The 14,699-nt window shown below is 44.9% G+C and overlaps 1 protein-coding gene across 1 annotated transcript in view; it reads right to left on the bottom strand.

The window, feature by feature from the left end:
• Positions 1-14,699, bottom strand: part of LOC119169739 (MAM and LDL-receptor class A domain-containing protein 1) — a 242,581-nt gene that overhangs the window by 58,786 nt on the left and 169,096 nt on the right. The window contains exons 38-42 of the mRNA XM_075886844.1: positions 12,169-12,253; positions 9,206-9,325; positions 6,029-6,184; positions 4,607-4,689; positions 1,222-1,389 (exon numbers count right to left, since the gene is read on the bottom strand). Coding sequence (XP_075742959.1) covers positions 1,222-1,389; positions 4,607-4,689; positions 6,029-6,184; positions 9,206-9,325; positions 12,169-12,253 — 612 coding nt within the window. The remainder of the gene's footprint in view (positions 1-1,221; positions 1,390-4,606; positions 4,690-6,028; positions 6,185-9,205; positions 9,326-12,168; positions 12,254-14,699) is intronic.

Below are 14,699 nucleotides of genomic sequence, written 5' to 3'. Positions count from 1 at the left end.
ACTATGCAAAATAATCAACTATACAAAAACTACTAACGTCGTTTAGTCATATTATTTCGAAGGACATATATACACACAACGCTATCTATTTAGCAATTCATTAGGTAGAGTTTGCTGCATACTACTATTACTACTACTACTACTACTAATAATAATAATAATAATAATAATATTACGACAGTGTCGGGAATGACCCACACCCTAAGGAGCTTCGCCCCTAAAGAGAAACTCGCTACTGAAAGTTCACATCGTGAACCTCCCTCATGCCTCTCGCACAAAGGTCAGGTACCGCGACGAGAATATATCGCGTTTTAATTTATTACATACCGTGCGTATGTTATCGATCAAGACTCGGAGTAGTTGCGGTGAATGTGAATGATTCAATAAATGGCAAGAATTAGCATTTACTTTACCTTAAAAAACTCTGAAACATCTCTTCAACTAGCCACGGAATTCAGTAAAGGAGCTTACTCCGTCATGAACTCAATGCTGCAAATCATTTGGGAATCCATCTGGTACGAGTGGAGTACAAAGACTTGTCGTACACTTGAATTGCATTCTCTGGTCTCTCGTCCCGGCGAAAGCGCTAAAAGCTAAGCAAGGTGGGATGGTGAGGCGAAAGAAAATACGTCACGATTTTCTCATGAAATTAAGCACGTTTTCTTTCTATCCTTTTGTTTCCTTACAATATGTGGGAACTCAGGGCTCTCGCACACGTTCACGTGGACAGGTCAGGGCCTCCCGCGGTGGCCCCAGTAACTCCATAGGGCGTCATGCCGAAATCAGCTAATGGTGTTATACTTGGGTCTGTGAAGTGTAATTTTTTGAGTATAAAGCATCATTTGTCGAAAGAGGATAAAACAGTTCTTAGCTAATTTTGAGAATTTCTTGTTATTTCCCGTTTGCACATTGTCGTATATTATTTGGCACGCACGTTCTGGTGATCATATTTCCCTCTTCAAGGAGCAGATGTTTGCTATGAAGAGCCTCCAATTGCTGCTTCGAAAAACTGCCTCTAAACGTCAACGGCGACAATAAAGCTTTCTGTGCGTTTAAGCGTATTTCTATGAAAACTAAAAAGCTTCAAACATCCAAGTAGTGGTCAAAATAAATGGCAATGATATGTCACTCGTACGATATCACTGCTACACTTTTAGATCTCTATATAAAGGAAGCATTCTTTTTACCATATGAGTTCTTTCTGACGTGCGTGTAATTTACCTGGTAAGGAGCCATTTTTGGCAACTCCACGAAGACCTCAAGGAAGTTAAAGAAGTCATTTGGCTTCCTCTGCGTCCACAAGGCCTTCCACGTTCCATTTTTTGTTGTGCGGTAAGCAAGAGTGAGCTTCGGCTTGCTTCTTCCTAGCGTTGCGTGGAAAAACGTCATCTAAGTGGCAGGTAAACAAAAATAAATGAGAAAATAAAATTCACAATTAGATGTCTTAGAAGTACTACGCACGAGCATCTTATTATATGACTAGCTTTAATGAGCCAACCATCAAGCTGGTTACAAGAACTGCGAGGAACACAATCAAAATTTTCACACAGCAATTTGTAGCCGAAGCTTTGCTTTGGCTCAATAGCTGCGTTCTGTGATTACCTAGCACAGTTATCATTTTCCCACTTCATTTCACTGAAACATAGGAATTACTTCTAGAATGTGCTGACACGCGTGTGTTAGTGTTGAGTGTACGTTTCTTCACTGACATGTATCTTTCAATAGTATTCTAACAATTTCATTGATTTCTCTAATATTGATCCAAGAATGCAAATTACAGGCAATCATTTGACGTCCGTGACCTCAGTAGCAGCTTAGATTGATTGATTGATATGTGGGTTTTAACGTCCCAAAACCACCATATGATTATGAGAGACGCCGTAGTGGAGGGCTTCGGAGATTTCGACCCCGTGGGGTTCTTTAACGTGCACCCGAATGTGAGCACACGGGCCTACAACACTTCCACCTCCATCTGAAATGCAGCCGCCGCAGCCGGGATATGAACCCGCGACCTGTGAGTCAGCAGCCGAGTACGTTAGCCACTAGACCACCGCGGTGGGGCAGTAGGAGCTTAGAGTTTTGACCGAACAACGCTCGTCACTTACCATCGTCGTCTTCCAAAAAGCAGACGTTCCCTACAATAGGAGATAAAAAACCTATTGAGACTACGATTTGAAGCATTCCTAGAGCGCGCGCAACGCTTCGGTCTTGCTTCGCCTTGCTGTCCCAATGGTGCTCGCTTAATAGTGAGTCATGCACTCACAATTTTAAGTGAAGTTTTCTCTCAATTTATCTATCTTCTTCATGGAACATGAGTTTTTTTTTTCTTATCGATCTTCATTTCACTAAGAGAGGAATAATAATTACACAACAATAAATGCTTCAAATCACAGCTCGAAGTGGACCTTTGTTGGCTCATTTCGATCCAGCGGCTCGAACAGAGCTTCGCACCGATGCAAGCGGCCGTGGCATTGGTGCTATACTCGCTCAGATACAGAATGGCACCAACCTTGTTATACCCTACGCTAGTCGCCCTCTGTCGCAAGCGAAAAAAATTATTCTATCTTTGAGCGGGAATGCTTAGCCCTTGTTTGGGCTATTGCGAAATTCCGTCCGTACTTATACGGACGTCCGTTCGCAGTCATCACGGACCATCATGCGCTTTGCTGGCTGTCGGCGCTTAAGGACCCTACAGGAAGACTCTGCCGATTGGCACTTCGATTACAGGAGTACACGTTCTCGGTTGTTTACAAATCTGGAAAGCTGCACAGCGATGCTGACTGCTTATCCCGGCACCCCATTGATCCACCTAGCTCCACCGATTTGGAATCCGATGCCTGCGTTTTAGCTATCACTAATTTTCTGAACGTGGCCAACGAACAGCATGACGATAATTATAGCGCGATAACAAAACGACGACACAGAGACAAGAAGGACACGAAAGACACGCCATACCGACTAGCCCAAGCTGCCACACGACGAACAGCGTCGAGATCCATCGCTGCTCACCATCATTGACCGCCTTCCATCGCGTCATACTGACCCTTCCCTTAGCAGATTCCTGCTTCAAGACAACGTTTTGTACCGCCGCAACTTACACCCCGACGGCGTGGAACTTTTACTCGCCGTCCCACATCACCTGCGAAAGGATGTTCTGCGACAATTCCACGACGCTCCAACTTCTGGACATCTAGGAGTCTTAAGAACTTACGACCGCATTCGACGACGAGTATTCTGGAAGGGCCTCTACCGCTCTGTTCGCCGTTACGCCGCATCATGCGACGTCTGCCAGTGCCGAAAGAAGCCTACGACTCCCCCTGCCGGTCTTCTTCAACCTATTGAAGTTCCAGCCGAGCCATTTTTATCGAGTGGGGTTGGACTTGCTAGGTCCCTTTCCTACTTCTACAACTGGAAATAAATGAATTGCAGTGGCCACAGATTATGCCACTTGGTATGCAATCACTTGAGCACTACCAACCAGCTGCGCAACTGACGTTGCCGAATTCCTGCTCTATGAGATTATTCTAGAGCATGGCGCAACGTCTCCCCTGCTCACAGACCGTGGTCGCTACTTTCTATATCTCATGCGGTTGATGATCTACTCCGATCTTGTGCTAGCCGTCACAACTTCACAGCTTACCACCCTCAGACTAACGGCCTTACGGAGCGCCCAAACTGCACATTGACCGACATGCTTTCCACGTACGTATCTACCGACCACACCGATTGGGACATAGCTCTGCCGTTCGACACCTTCGCCTATAACTCGTCGCGTCATGAAACAGCGGGCTGCTCCCCATTTTATCTACTCTTCGGACGTCATTCCTTACTGCCCTTCGACACACTGCTTTTATCAGACCCCCCATCCTCCACTTCGAACGCTCAGAATGCAATCACGCGTGCCCTCAAGGCACGCGCGGTAGCCCGCGCTCGGTTATTGTCGTCGCAGACAGCACAAAAGTCTCTTTACGACCGTTGACATAGAAATGCCGTTTTTTTTCTGCGGGATCTCTTGTTCTCCTGTGGCTCCCATCTCAACGTGTTGGCCTCTCCGAGAAACTACTATCGCGATACGCTGGGCCTTACCGAGTCCTTCGTCAGGTCACACCTGTGACCTACGAGATTGCCGCTACCACAAACTCATCGGTTGCTGCACGCAGAACGGAAGTAGTGCACGTTTCTTGTCTCAAGCCCTGCAACGCCGACTCGCTCTTTTAACAGGCACCGGGATGGTGCCTTACCGGCCGGGGTGATAATACGTGTATGGAACTGTCGCTCCGGGACAGCTCAAACGGCACCCAAAATGAGCAAGACGACAACGTGGTTGTTGTGGGTTGGACTCTCGAGCTTTCCCCGTTGGCCTGCATGACTGTGCGCTCTTTAAACCGTTAGCAAGACCCGCTGTCGGTGAATAAATCTTCCCCGTAACAATATATTAGGTCATTTGAATGACATAGACACTGGAAAGGTTTATACATCTTTTGGCAACGCACACCATCATCATTGATGAAGGTGTGGATAAGGGTGAATACGGATTGTTACTCACCGAATAATTTTAAAGCTTTCTATAAAATAGAGTGCGTACGTTATTACACCGCATACTCACGGCGCAGAGCGTTGAGTTGTCCAGTGTTGGGCCGATCACGGTTGCTTTCGTGGTTTTCGCGGATTTAATTATCATGAAAGCACCTGCAATCAATGTTACGAGGATATATGAGAAATGGCATAGAAATGGTAACGAAAAATTTCAGTGTAATGAAATATTTGACATTTGGCAGCAACTATCCTAAAAACAAAGCTTTGCTTCTGGTACACGATAAAAAATGTTCACAATTACATTGATAATTAACCACCGCACTTTCCAAAACAAGCATATGAGGCAGCAATTTAAGAATATGTAAACGTGTCGTTTCACTTCTTGTATTCTCCTAATGAACACGTTTCAGATGTATTAGAGTTGAAGCCATGTGTTAAAACGCTTAATATTCGAACTACTTAATTACAATACGCTATCTGTCTCAAGCATTGAATAAATTGACCGCTATATCACTTTTTGTTCAACAATTTTTAAGCAACTTCTCCAAAATGTTTTGAAGCATCATTGCTACATCTACACTAACCATCACAATTGCCTGCTTGTGTTACTTTAGTTCAACGATTGCTTAGCCGTTCATTTCCCAAAAGGTGTGATCTTACGTCCTAACTATACATCATAAGAATCGATACTTAGGGTACTCTACTTATCTTGTACGAACACTCCTTACTACTTAGAATGTCAAGTTTCTCACCGGCGTCTTGCTCAGTCCATGTGTTTCTTGACCATTTCTTCAGTGGTCATAGTAAGAAACATTCTGTTCGCTCTAACAATTTTACTATTCATCGAGTTCTTTCTAATTTCATAAAATACATCTTCACCTGTTTTATCAATTCTTACGTGCTTCTACTAAAAGCTAACCCACAAACTACATAAAGTTAACTAACAACGAAACATGCTTTTCCGTATGACACTGGTTTGTTTGCAACTTCATATTACCCTGATGTTTCTGTAGTTTCGTTCTATGCTGCCTTTTTTGTATTGACGTGCAACAGACTGAATACATTATTTTGACTGCATGTAGGTCGACCTATGCTACTGTATATTCTCTTTTGCTTGCACAAGTGAGAGTAATTATACAGCTTACAACCGCAGTACGGTTGTTTCTACCACATCTTGTAAATTTCTATTACACCGAGCTATCAATAAAACAATACATTAAATTCGGGTGTTTTACTCATAATGACTACGATGAATTATGATATGGGCTGTACTTGGTGGCTTGAAATATTACCGAGCACTTGAGTGTTTCAACGTGCAGAGCTACAACAAAATAATCCAGTCTCCCCATTTTGATCGGCAGCGGTCAAGCTTGAAGCCACATTTTTCGTATCAGTGGTTGAGCGAACATGAAATAGATTTAAAGAATATTGTTCTGTTGACTCAATCAATTGAAGTGATGTTTTGTATAAATATTCACAAAGAGTACTTTACCATCTGGTGTCCCGGTTGTGTGGTCCCTTGTCGGTGATTGCAAAAGGAACGGACCTGGACGCTCGAGCCTCCAGGTTAGTTTAGATTTTTCCGTAGGTGCCTGAGGCACCCAATCGCAGAAAGAATTGTCGAAGTTACAGCCCAGTCGGTGGTCACCTTGTGATGGTAGATACGACAAAATCAAGGTTTCATATAAGGAAAAGGTTTTCAACAAGAAAAGAAAAAACTAGAGCCAAATATTGAACAAACAAGTACTATTACTAATACGATGACTGCTTGTGCATTGGAAATTCCCTATACCCTCTGTACTTAGACAAACATGCCTCAAAGAGCAGAGTTCAACGCGAATTCGATTCACGTAGTAAGCATGCATTATAATATATTGTAGTGGATCATACCGAAGGAGTGACTGGTGCGTGAGGGTAGTCTAGAGAAAAATAACGATGAAGACATTGTTGGTTTTGGATTGCGTTTGAGTTAGTTTCTCTTGTACGTAACAATTGTTGGCAGTGGTAACAACGGTAACCCATATCTACACGCAGCAACGCTCCTACGTCGTCAGTGGCCCGAGAACCTGCTGCCCCGACTATGCAGGAGAGCTCGGCAGGGACCCTGTCAGATTTTGATGTCCAGTGTACGCCGAGTTACGGTACGCCTAGTCACCTTCTACAGCAAAGCAGTGATGAAAGTCTATGTATACCAGATTGCCTACAAGTCCTTGCTTCACAAGGTGGGGCCGAAAGAAGCGCTCGTGTGGTCTCTGGTCGTCCCCCGCAGTCCTTGTCAGGAAGAAATAGCGGCAATATTCGTTTGTGTGCTGATTATTGACGCTTAAACAGTGATACTAAGCTCGACGTGTATCCGCTTCCTCGTCTTGACGATGCCCTTGACCACCTGCATGGTGCCAGTTTTTTTACTACGCTTCATCTTCTTCGTGGCTATTGGTAGGTAGAACTAGACCCCAATGACGCGGAAAAGACCGTTTTTGTAACAACTGACGGTCTATACCAGTTTAATCACCTTCCGTTCAGACTATTGAACGGTCCTGCTGTTTACATCTCAGCAATTAATGGATCGGCTTCTTGGGAATCTCATGTGGTCGATGGCTTTAGTGTATTTAGACGACACATTGTTTACGTTTTCGCGTTTCTCGAACACCTCAGGCATTTGGGAATGGTCTTCCATGCTCTCCAAGATGCTCGCCTTTCCATTAGGCCTTCCAAGTGCTTCTTCAGCTTATCGGAAGTTACCCACTTGGGGCACATGGTCAGTGCCAAAGGCGTCGGCCCTGATCCCATGAAGCTCCAAGCCATTGCCTGTATTCCGCCTCTCACCATGGCTAAGCAGCTGAAAAGTTTCTTGGGCTTCGCCTCATATTTCAGACGCTTTGTCACTGTCTTCGCTTCTCGCAAGGCACCTCTCAACAAGCTACTGAAGAAAGAAGTTCACTGAAAATAGGGCCCCACCCAAGAAGCTACCTTTCACGACCTCAAGTCTGCCCTTCTAGCACTACCGGCACTTGCACACTATGGCGAGAATGCCCTGACGGTTCCACACACCGATGCCAGTGGGCTTGGCCTCGGAGCTGTTGTCTTGCAAGTTAACGAAGACGGGCAGGAGAAACAAGACGATTATGTTAGCCGCCAACTCAGTCAACCAGAGAGCCGATATCACGCATCTAAGCTTGAGTGCTAGGCAGTAGTTTGGGCAGTGGAGAAATTTCGTCCGTACGCTTATGGTCACACCTTCACGGTCGTCACTGACAATGTCACCCTTCACTGGCTTCAAACAAAAAAGAAGGCCTCAATGCTAAGTTCGCCAGGTGGGTTCCTAAACTGCAAGATTACAACTTTTCTATAGTCCATCGCAGCAGCTCTCGCCATCAAGACGGTTACTACCTTTCTCGCCACCCGACAACTTTCAGCGATATCTCCCTTGTCACTGCAGTGCTTGATTTACGAACTACACAGCTACAAGATGGAAAATTGTCGATATAACTCGGCGACTATCTGGGGAAGTACGTAGTTCCAAGCGTCGTCGGGAAAGTTACTTGTACGTCATCCGAGAGGGGATCCTTTATCACCAAAATTATCGACACGGGTCGTGTGTTCTTGTTGTCCCTGTAGCCATGCGACAGACAGTGTAATTTATGTGCCACGACGCTCTGACTGCCGGTCACCTCGGGCTGCACAAGACGCTGGCACGCATAAAAGAGAGGTTTTGGTGGTGGCGAGTGCACATTGACATCTCCCGCTACGTTTTCTCGTGCACGGTGTGTCAAGCTTGGAAGGCCACAAATCCGCAACTGGACCCTATGCAACCTATACCTCCTACGGAAACACCTTTTGAGATAGTGGGACTTGATCGTATAGCACCATTTCGACGTACATCGCGGAGCAACAAGTTCCTCATCGTCGTGACGAATTATATCCCGAAGTGGACCTTTAGTTTGATATGTAAAGTTCTGTCTATGTTAGACAGCTTCGTTGCAGTTGATTATCGCGTTCACCTTTTTATCCATGGTGTTCATCTCACGTGTTGAAATATTGTACGCGCATATTTTATCTTTTATAATGTGTTGTTGTTATTGCAAAGCATATTTATTTATTCATTTTCTTTTGCTTGTTAATTGTGGTTTGCTACTGATGTTGTCGCTAGTTCTAATCCTTATTGTTGGTATTGTCTTTAATGATAATCCCACTCCTGCTTGGGGCCGAGAAGGGCCTGCAATTTTTGGAAGTATTAAAAATAAAAGTCAGGGCCGTTCCCGACTTTTCGACGCAACACGTCCTCACGTTCATCAATGAGTGCTTCGTTTTTCGACACGGCATGCCACGCTTGCTTATCACTGACCGCATCACGGCCTTGACGCCGCACGTAACAGTATTGATTCAGGTTTAGGGTAGTTCTTGGGGGAAGTGGTTTGTCATTTTTTCTTCTGATTGCGCGATTCCTCTACCAAGAAATAATGATGGCATAAACACTGGGGATTGAGTATCGACCAAATGAGTGAAGTGCCTTCTTTTGAAAGCTTTCAGAATATCGCCTTACTGTTACTAATGACACAGCTGAATGCGATACCTGGTACATAGTCTCAGCAACTAACATTGCAGTCGCTGGTGTATTTATACTATGCACTATTTACTTTTATGTACTAAACATGTGCAGGAAACCAACCGCAATTTTTCTCGTCACTGTTGTCCCCGCAGTCATCCACGTAGTCGCACCGGTCGTACTGCATCACGCAAGCTCCATTAGCACAGCGGAATTCCGTGTCATCACAGCTGTCTTGCTTAGCTGCAGATAAGCAAAAACCAAACGACCAGGACTATGAGCTTCATTGAAGCTTCTGTGCATTGCCTTATTGAAAACAACACCACAGTTTGCTTGGCTGACAATTCTACCACAGAGTAAAAATCACTGTTCTCAGAAGTGCTAGCTGCGGACACTTGGGCATCGGTAGACCTCGTTCATAAAAGCTTACCTAGAAGTAATTGAAGCGGATACAACTTAGTTTATTGAATGTAACATGCACATTCCTTAGCACTACGAGTATAAGGTGTGAGCGTGAGTGTCTGCTTAGTGTCCATGAAGTACATAAGCAAACTTACTTTTCGAAGGAAATGGGACTTCCTTAGGGCAAGGTAATATAACACAGTGTTTTGGGAAGGTTCAATCTCCCACGCACCATAAGCTAAGTCTGGGCTCAGTCTCCCATAAATACATGATATGTTATCAGCATAGCGACACGTTCTAGCCTGATTCGAAGGCTCCTATTGATGTCTACGTGCCAATTACCATAATCGGTTACGGTTCGTAAATAATTATTTCTTGCTCATTCCCACCCTTCAGCAAGGAGTAGGAGGCATGTACAAGGTCAGCAGAGCAATGTGATTGAATTGGTGTGCAAGTATAGAGAATAAGGGCGTAAACTATAGGGACACAAGCGAAGACACAAACACACATGACGTCGTGTGCCTTACATTTGGTCCGGAGTAGCGAAACGTTGAGCTGCCTCACTCAAGTTACAAGAGATCAGTCCACACACTGTAAACCAAGTAAACCAAGTTCCAATATTTGAGACCTACGAAAGTTCCGAGAAGTGTTCCGTTTTTTTTTTGTGTGGCCACTTTATATATTTGGTAAACGGGTAAGGTGCCTGCACAGCTGACCTAAAGAGCATAGGTGTGTGCACGGCGAGGTGCATACGCATCTAGCCATGCAGAGAAGAAATTGCCGCTTATAATTTGAGTAAGTAGGTTCATTTGAATAAAGAACCTGCTTATATCAAACATAGAGATGCAGCTGCAAAAGATGTCGTTGAATCCTATGAAATTAAGAAAAAATAGAAAACTGTGTGTCAACCACGCTTTCTTAGCGATTCATGATAACAAATTTTCTTTCTTAGATGCGGCTTACATGAGGCAGATATTTTACGAGTATTACAAAAATGAAGTTTTGCTGCTTTTTTCCGGTCTCTTGCACTTTTCTGCCAACGCCCAGAGTTATGCTTGGTTGCAAAGTGTTTTATTAAGGTTTCCGAGTGAACAACCGAATGTTAGGCGCTTGTAGTTTAGAGTGCGTCTTTGCTAAAGCCCGATTAGTTAGCACTGCCTATTTCGAGTTAAAGCCAAGAGGAATCAAATTTAAATGTTACAGTACGTGTTTCTATACAGAAACTCGCCACATGTTCTCCGCGCTTGGCACCTGTTTAGAAGATTGGGCTTTTGACGCGGAAGTTAAGTACTACCATCCTGCCAGGATGACTCACGTTCTAGAGGAATTAAGTGCTTCTGCTTTCAGAGCAGGAGCGCTGAGCAGGAATAAATTTGTACCATTAAGGTTGCATCTCTTGTGAAATGATCCTTCATTCCACTAGGTCTAAATAGGCGTTGAACAAAGTAGTGTGACGCTAAAATTGGGGCCATCGACGCCATTCGGCAAGGTTGCACGATGGGCTTGTTGGTTATTTATGTTGTTCAAGGTATAGCGCATCGAGGACGGGACAGAGAAGAAGACACAGAACACATACACGGCGCTAACTTTCAACAATGCGGTTTAATCTGAGAAACAGCAATACTTATACCAAACATGGCACGTCACAATCACGTGCTTGAACCAGAAAATTGTGATCTACTGCAACTCATGCGACATCCAAATAATGCAATTCTTTCAATGATAATGATACCGATGGCTTGCTTATACATGCGTCCCCAAACTTAGCAATGAATTTCGCTTTTATATTGAGCCTTGTCATTTGGTTAGTGCTTCTTCCGATTATGCTGGTGCGATTAAAGAGGGGTTGGCACCCGCATTTTTTGCAGTGAATCGCAAGAAAACCCTCAGGCTGTGCCTTGGCCACGTTACTCTTGTGTTCGTTCAGCCTATCATTGATGCATCTACCGGTTTGGCCTATATAGCATGCATCACACGTTAATGGGATCCGGTAGATGACTCCTGTGATGCACGCGACAAACCTAATACGGTGATGCTTTTCACACAAACCTTTCTCTGGGCGCTCCGGTTTCGTCTTTCGGCAAAGACTGTTTAGCTTGGTGGGTGCCGAGAAAACTACTCGCACGTTGCATTGTTGTGCTAATTTCTTGAGGTTATGTGAAACACTATGAATATATGGGATTACAGCTAATCCTTTCCTTGCAGGCGTAGCACGCGTTTTCGCGGCTCCGTCGGAGCGGATTTGCCTCAGAAGCCTTTCCGCGACAGAAGTCAGGACGTGTTGTGGGTACCCCTAGTCAGCTCAACGTTTTGTTTGCTCTCTCATGCTTAAAGGCAAACAATGCTGGCAGGACTTCTTCAAGGTGTCAGTAAGGCACATCTTAACAATCCCTCACTTGACGAGCTTGGAGTGCGCCGAGTTATATGGCAGTATAGGTTTGTTAGCACGAGGGTGATAATTCGGCAATAACCAAGGACACAACTATAACCAAGGACACAACAAATGGTACAAGACTGATGTTCCGTAATCAAGAGGCATTTCTTAATTGTACTTTAGCAATCACGTGAATGAAAAATTGCAATGGGCTGATTGTCTGACACTGCAACTGCGTATTCTGAATGAAACCTTAGCAATACACAGATATGCGCTGCTTATAGAATGAAAATATACATCTGTCTCTTACTTGGCAATGCACAGGCTGTGTACTCGATGTCGTCTACAGCAAACAGTGGCTGACCTGGCGTGTCGTGAAAAGCTCTGAAATAAAACTGAAAAAAGTACATTTTTAAAGATGGTTGGGATAAATACGCCGGAACGTTTTTTTTTTTGTTTTGGTTACACACATTCTTTTGGACACCGTCATTTCTTTCTCAACAAGCAACCTTATTAGACCAACACGGACAAGCATGCTTACAAAGTTACTCCTGAATGCGTGTGTGTAACTAAACGTAACGTGGGTTGTAACAATCTAGCGCTGTCGAGTTCCGTGGAAAAGACAAGTGGAATTAAACTTCATTGCCTCTATCGCTAGTGGTCAGCAGAGTGCCCGTGGTTAGGTTGCAGGTCTACTTCAACCTTAGCTAACCATCTGGCCTGTCCAGCTAGCCAGATCTAATCATACACTTTTCACCTGGACAGAGCAGCACCCCCACTGTATCGGCCAGGTGTGATATATAAGTTCTGTTTTTATCTTATGCCACCGCCAAGTTGTGTGGAGTGGTGTGGTTTACTCTTTACACCAAGAACAAGTGTAGATGTACACCATGTGAATTATGTTATTCTAAATAAAAAGCATGAGTATGAATTAGCTTGTAGCTGCTGAAAGTACTACTCTACATTTATTATGGGAGATAGAGATATAACGTTATAATTTCCCTGGAGTGTTTGACAACACTCATATAAGCAAAAGCCACCACCTTTGCTCACGATTTCTGATCTCCCTGTACCACAGTACCCTCAAGCTCCGGAACTGTTGTGAAGTTTCCAGGCACTGGCTGCATGTATTAGAGCCCAAACTATAGCGTTTTTTTGTACTCACGTCTCCGTTACTTAAAATGCTAGTGGCTTTTTCGCCAAGCCAGATTTGATGTATTCCTTACAGGTGTCCCTAAAGCCAGTGATAGATTGAAACTTCACTGAAACAGACTTGAAGTCACTGAGCCCTTGTTATCAAGAGTTAAAGAAAATATCAGTTTTTGATTGAAAATTTCTTCTACTTTGAAATTATGTATCTCAGTATGGGAACTTTTGCTTATTTAGCATCTTCTCAAAAATGTTGTAAACTTGTGCTGCAATAGTGCACCTAAGACTGCAGTGACCATTAACTCGGTGACTCAGTCCTAATACTGCAAAGTAACGAAAACGCCTACCAAGGTGAAATACACAAAAATTAAAAAGCATTTCGGCTCCCCACACGGGAGCCTTGTTCACAGTCTGTGAGCTGTGAACAAGAATCCTGTGTGGGGAGCCGAAACGTGGTTTTAATTTTTGTGTATTTCACATTGGTCGTCGTTTTTGTTACTTTGCACTATGTTCGTCCTCGACCAGACGGGATTCCGTCGGAATCTTGACTACAGACCTAATATGTCATAACCTTTCTCTAGCAAAATACTTCTTACAAACAAAAAAGGAAGAAGGGGTGGCGGGCACGAGCATTAGCCACGGGCGCTGGCTCGAGCGGTTGTTTTGTTGACCTTCGATGCAGCTAGACATTCGGGTCCGGGTCTCCTTCTTCGTTCTGCACACTTCCTTCTGGTGCTAAAAACGACCCGGTCATTTGGCCCTCGACTTTCGACAATGAACCAGCTCTAAATACAGCGTGGTTTCTACCGGACTACCGTCACCAAAGCAACCTCGACGCTAGACGCCTGGACGACTCGACGACCCCACCTCACAGGCTCTAAGAAGCCATCAGCATCATTGTGGTGAAACACGCCCACCTCATCAACTTCGACAAGGAGATTCAAGCCGCGCTACACGGATAGGAACTGGAGGCAGAGTTGACCACCACCAGCGAATACGAGGATAGAGTAGTCTGCGCCAAAACAAGAGTTTGCCATGCAACCAAGCGTGGCCACCAACCACACCCGTATCAACCGCCGTCACCACCACTGCACTTAGTAATGCTCTCGAATCCACATCGCAGGCTGCCGTGACCTCATCTTTGATCAGCCTTTCGACTCCTCTCGCCTCGACGTCAAAGCAGGCAGAAACTTAGTCTTCGAACAGCCTCTCGACTCCTCTCACGTCGTCGTGGCAGCAGGCGGGGACGTCGCCTTCAACCTGCTTCTCGACCCTTTTAACCTCGACGTCACAGCAGGCCGCAACTTCGCTTTCAAATGGCCTCTCGACCACTCAGGCTTCGATGTCACCGTGGGCAGAGACTTTACCGTCGATCGTCCTCACGACTCCTCTCACCTAGTGTTCGACCCAGGTTGCCATTTCACTTTTGACGGGACTCACAGCTCCAACGCCAACTCCAACGAGTTTCAGGTACACGTCGGAAGACCTGCTGCTTGCTGTGCGTTCGACTGCGGTTCGGTGCAAGGACTCATCCACGAGGTACGCCGTGGAGAGCTCACTGGGCAAAGAAACAGTGGGTGCACGATGCACACCAACTTCAAGGGCCCAATGCCCTATGGTGTGAGTGACAGCTCGCCAAAGCAATTTTATTTTCTAGACTGCACATGTGACAAACGCATGTACTATCTGTCA

Source organism: Rhipicephalus microplus, chromosome 2, assembly GCF_043290135.1.
Source record: "Rhipicephalus microplus isolate Deutch F79 chromosome 2, USDA_Rmic, whole genome shotgun sequence".
NCBI classification, from domain to species: domain Eukaryota; kingdom Metazoa; phylum Arthropoda; class Arachnida; order Ixodida; family Ixodidae; genus Rhipicephalus; species Rhipicephalus microplus.
This window is presented reverse-complemented; position numbering and strand designations above follow the sequence as displayed.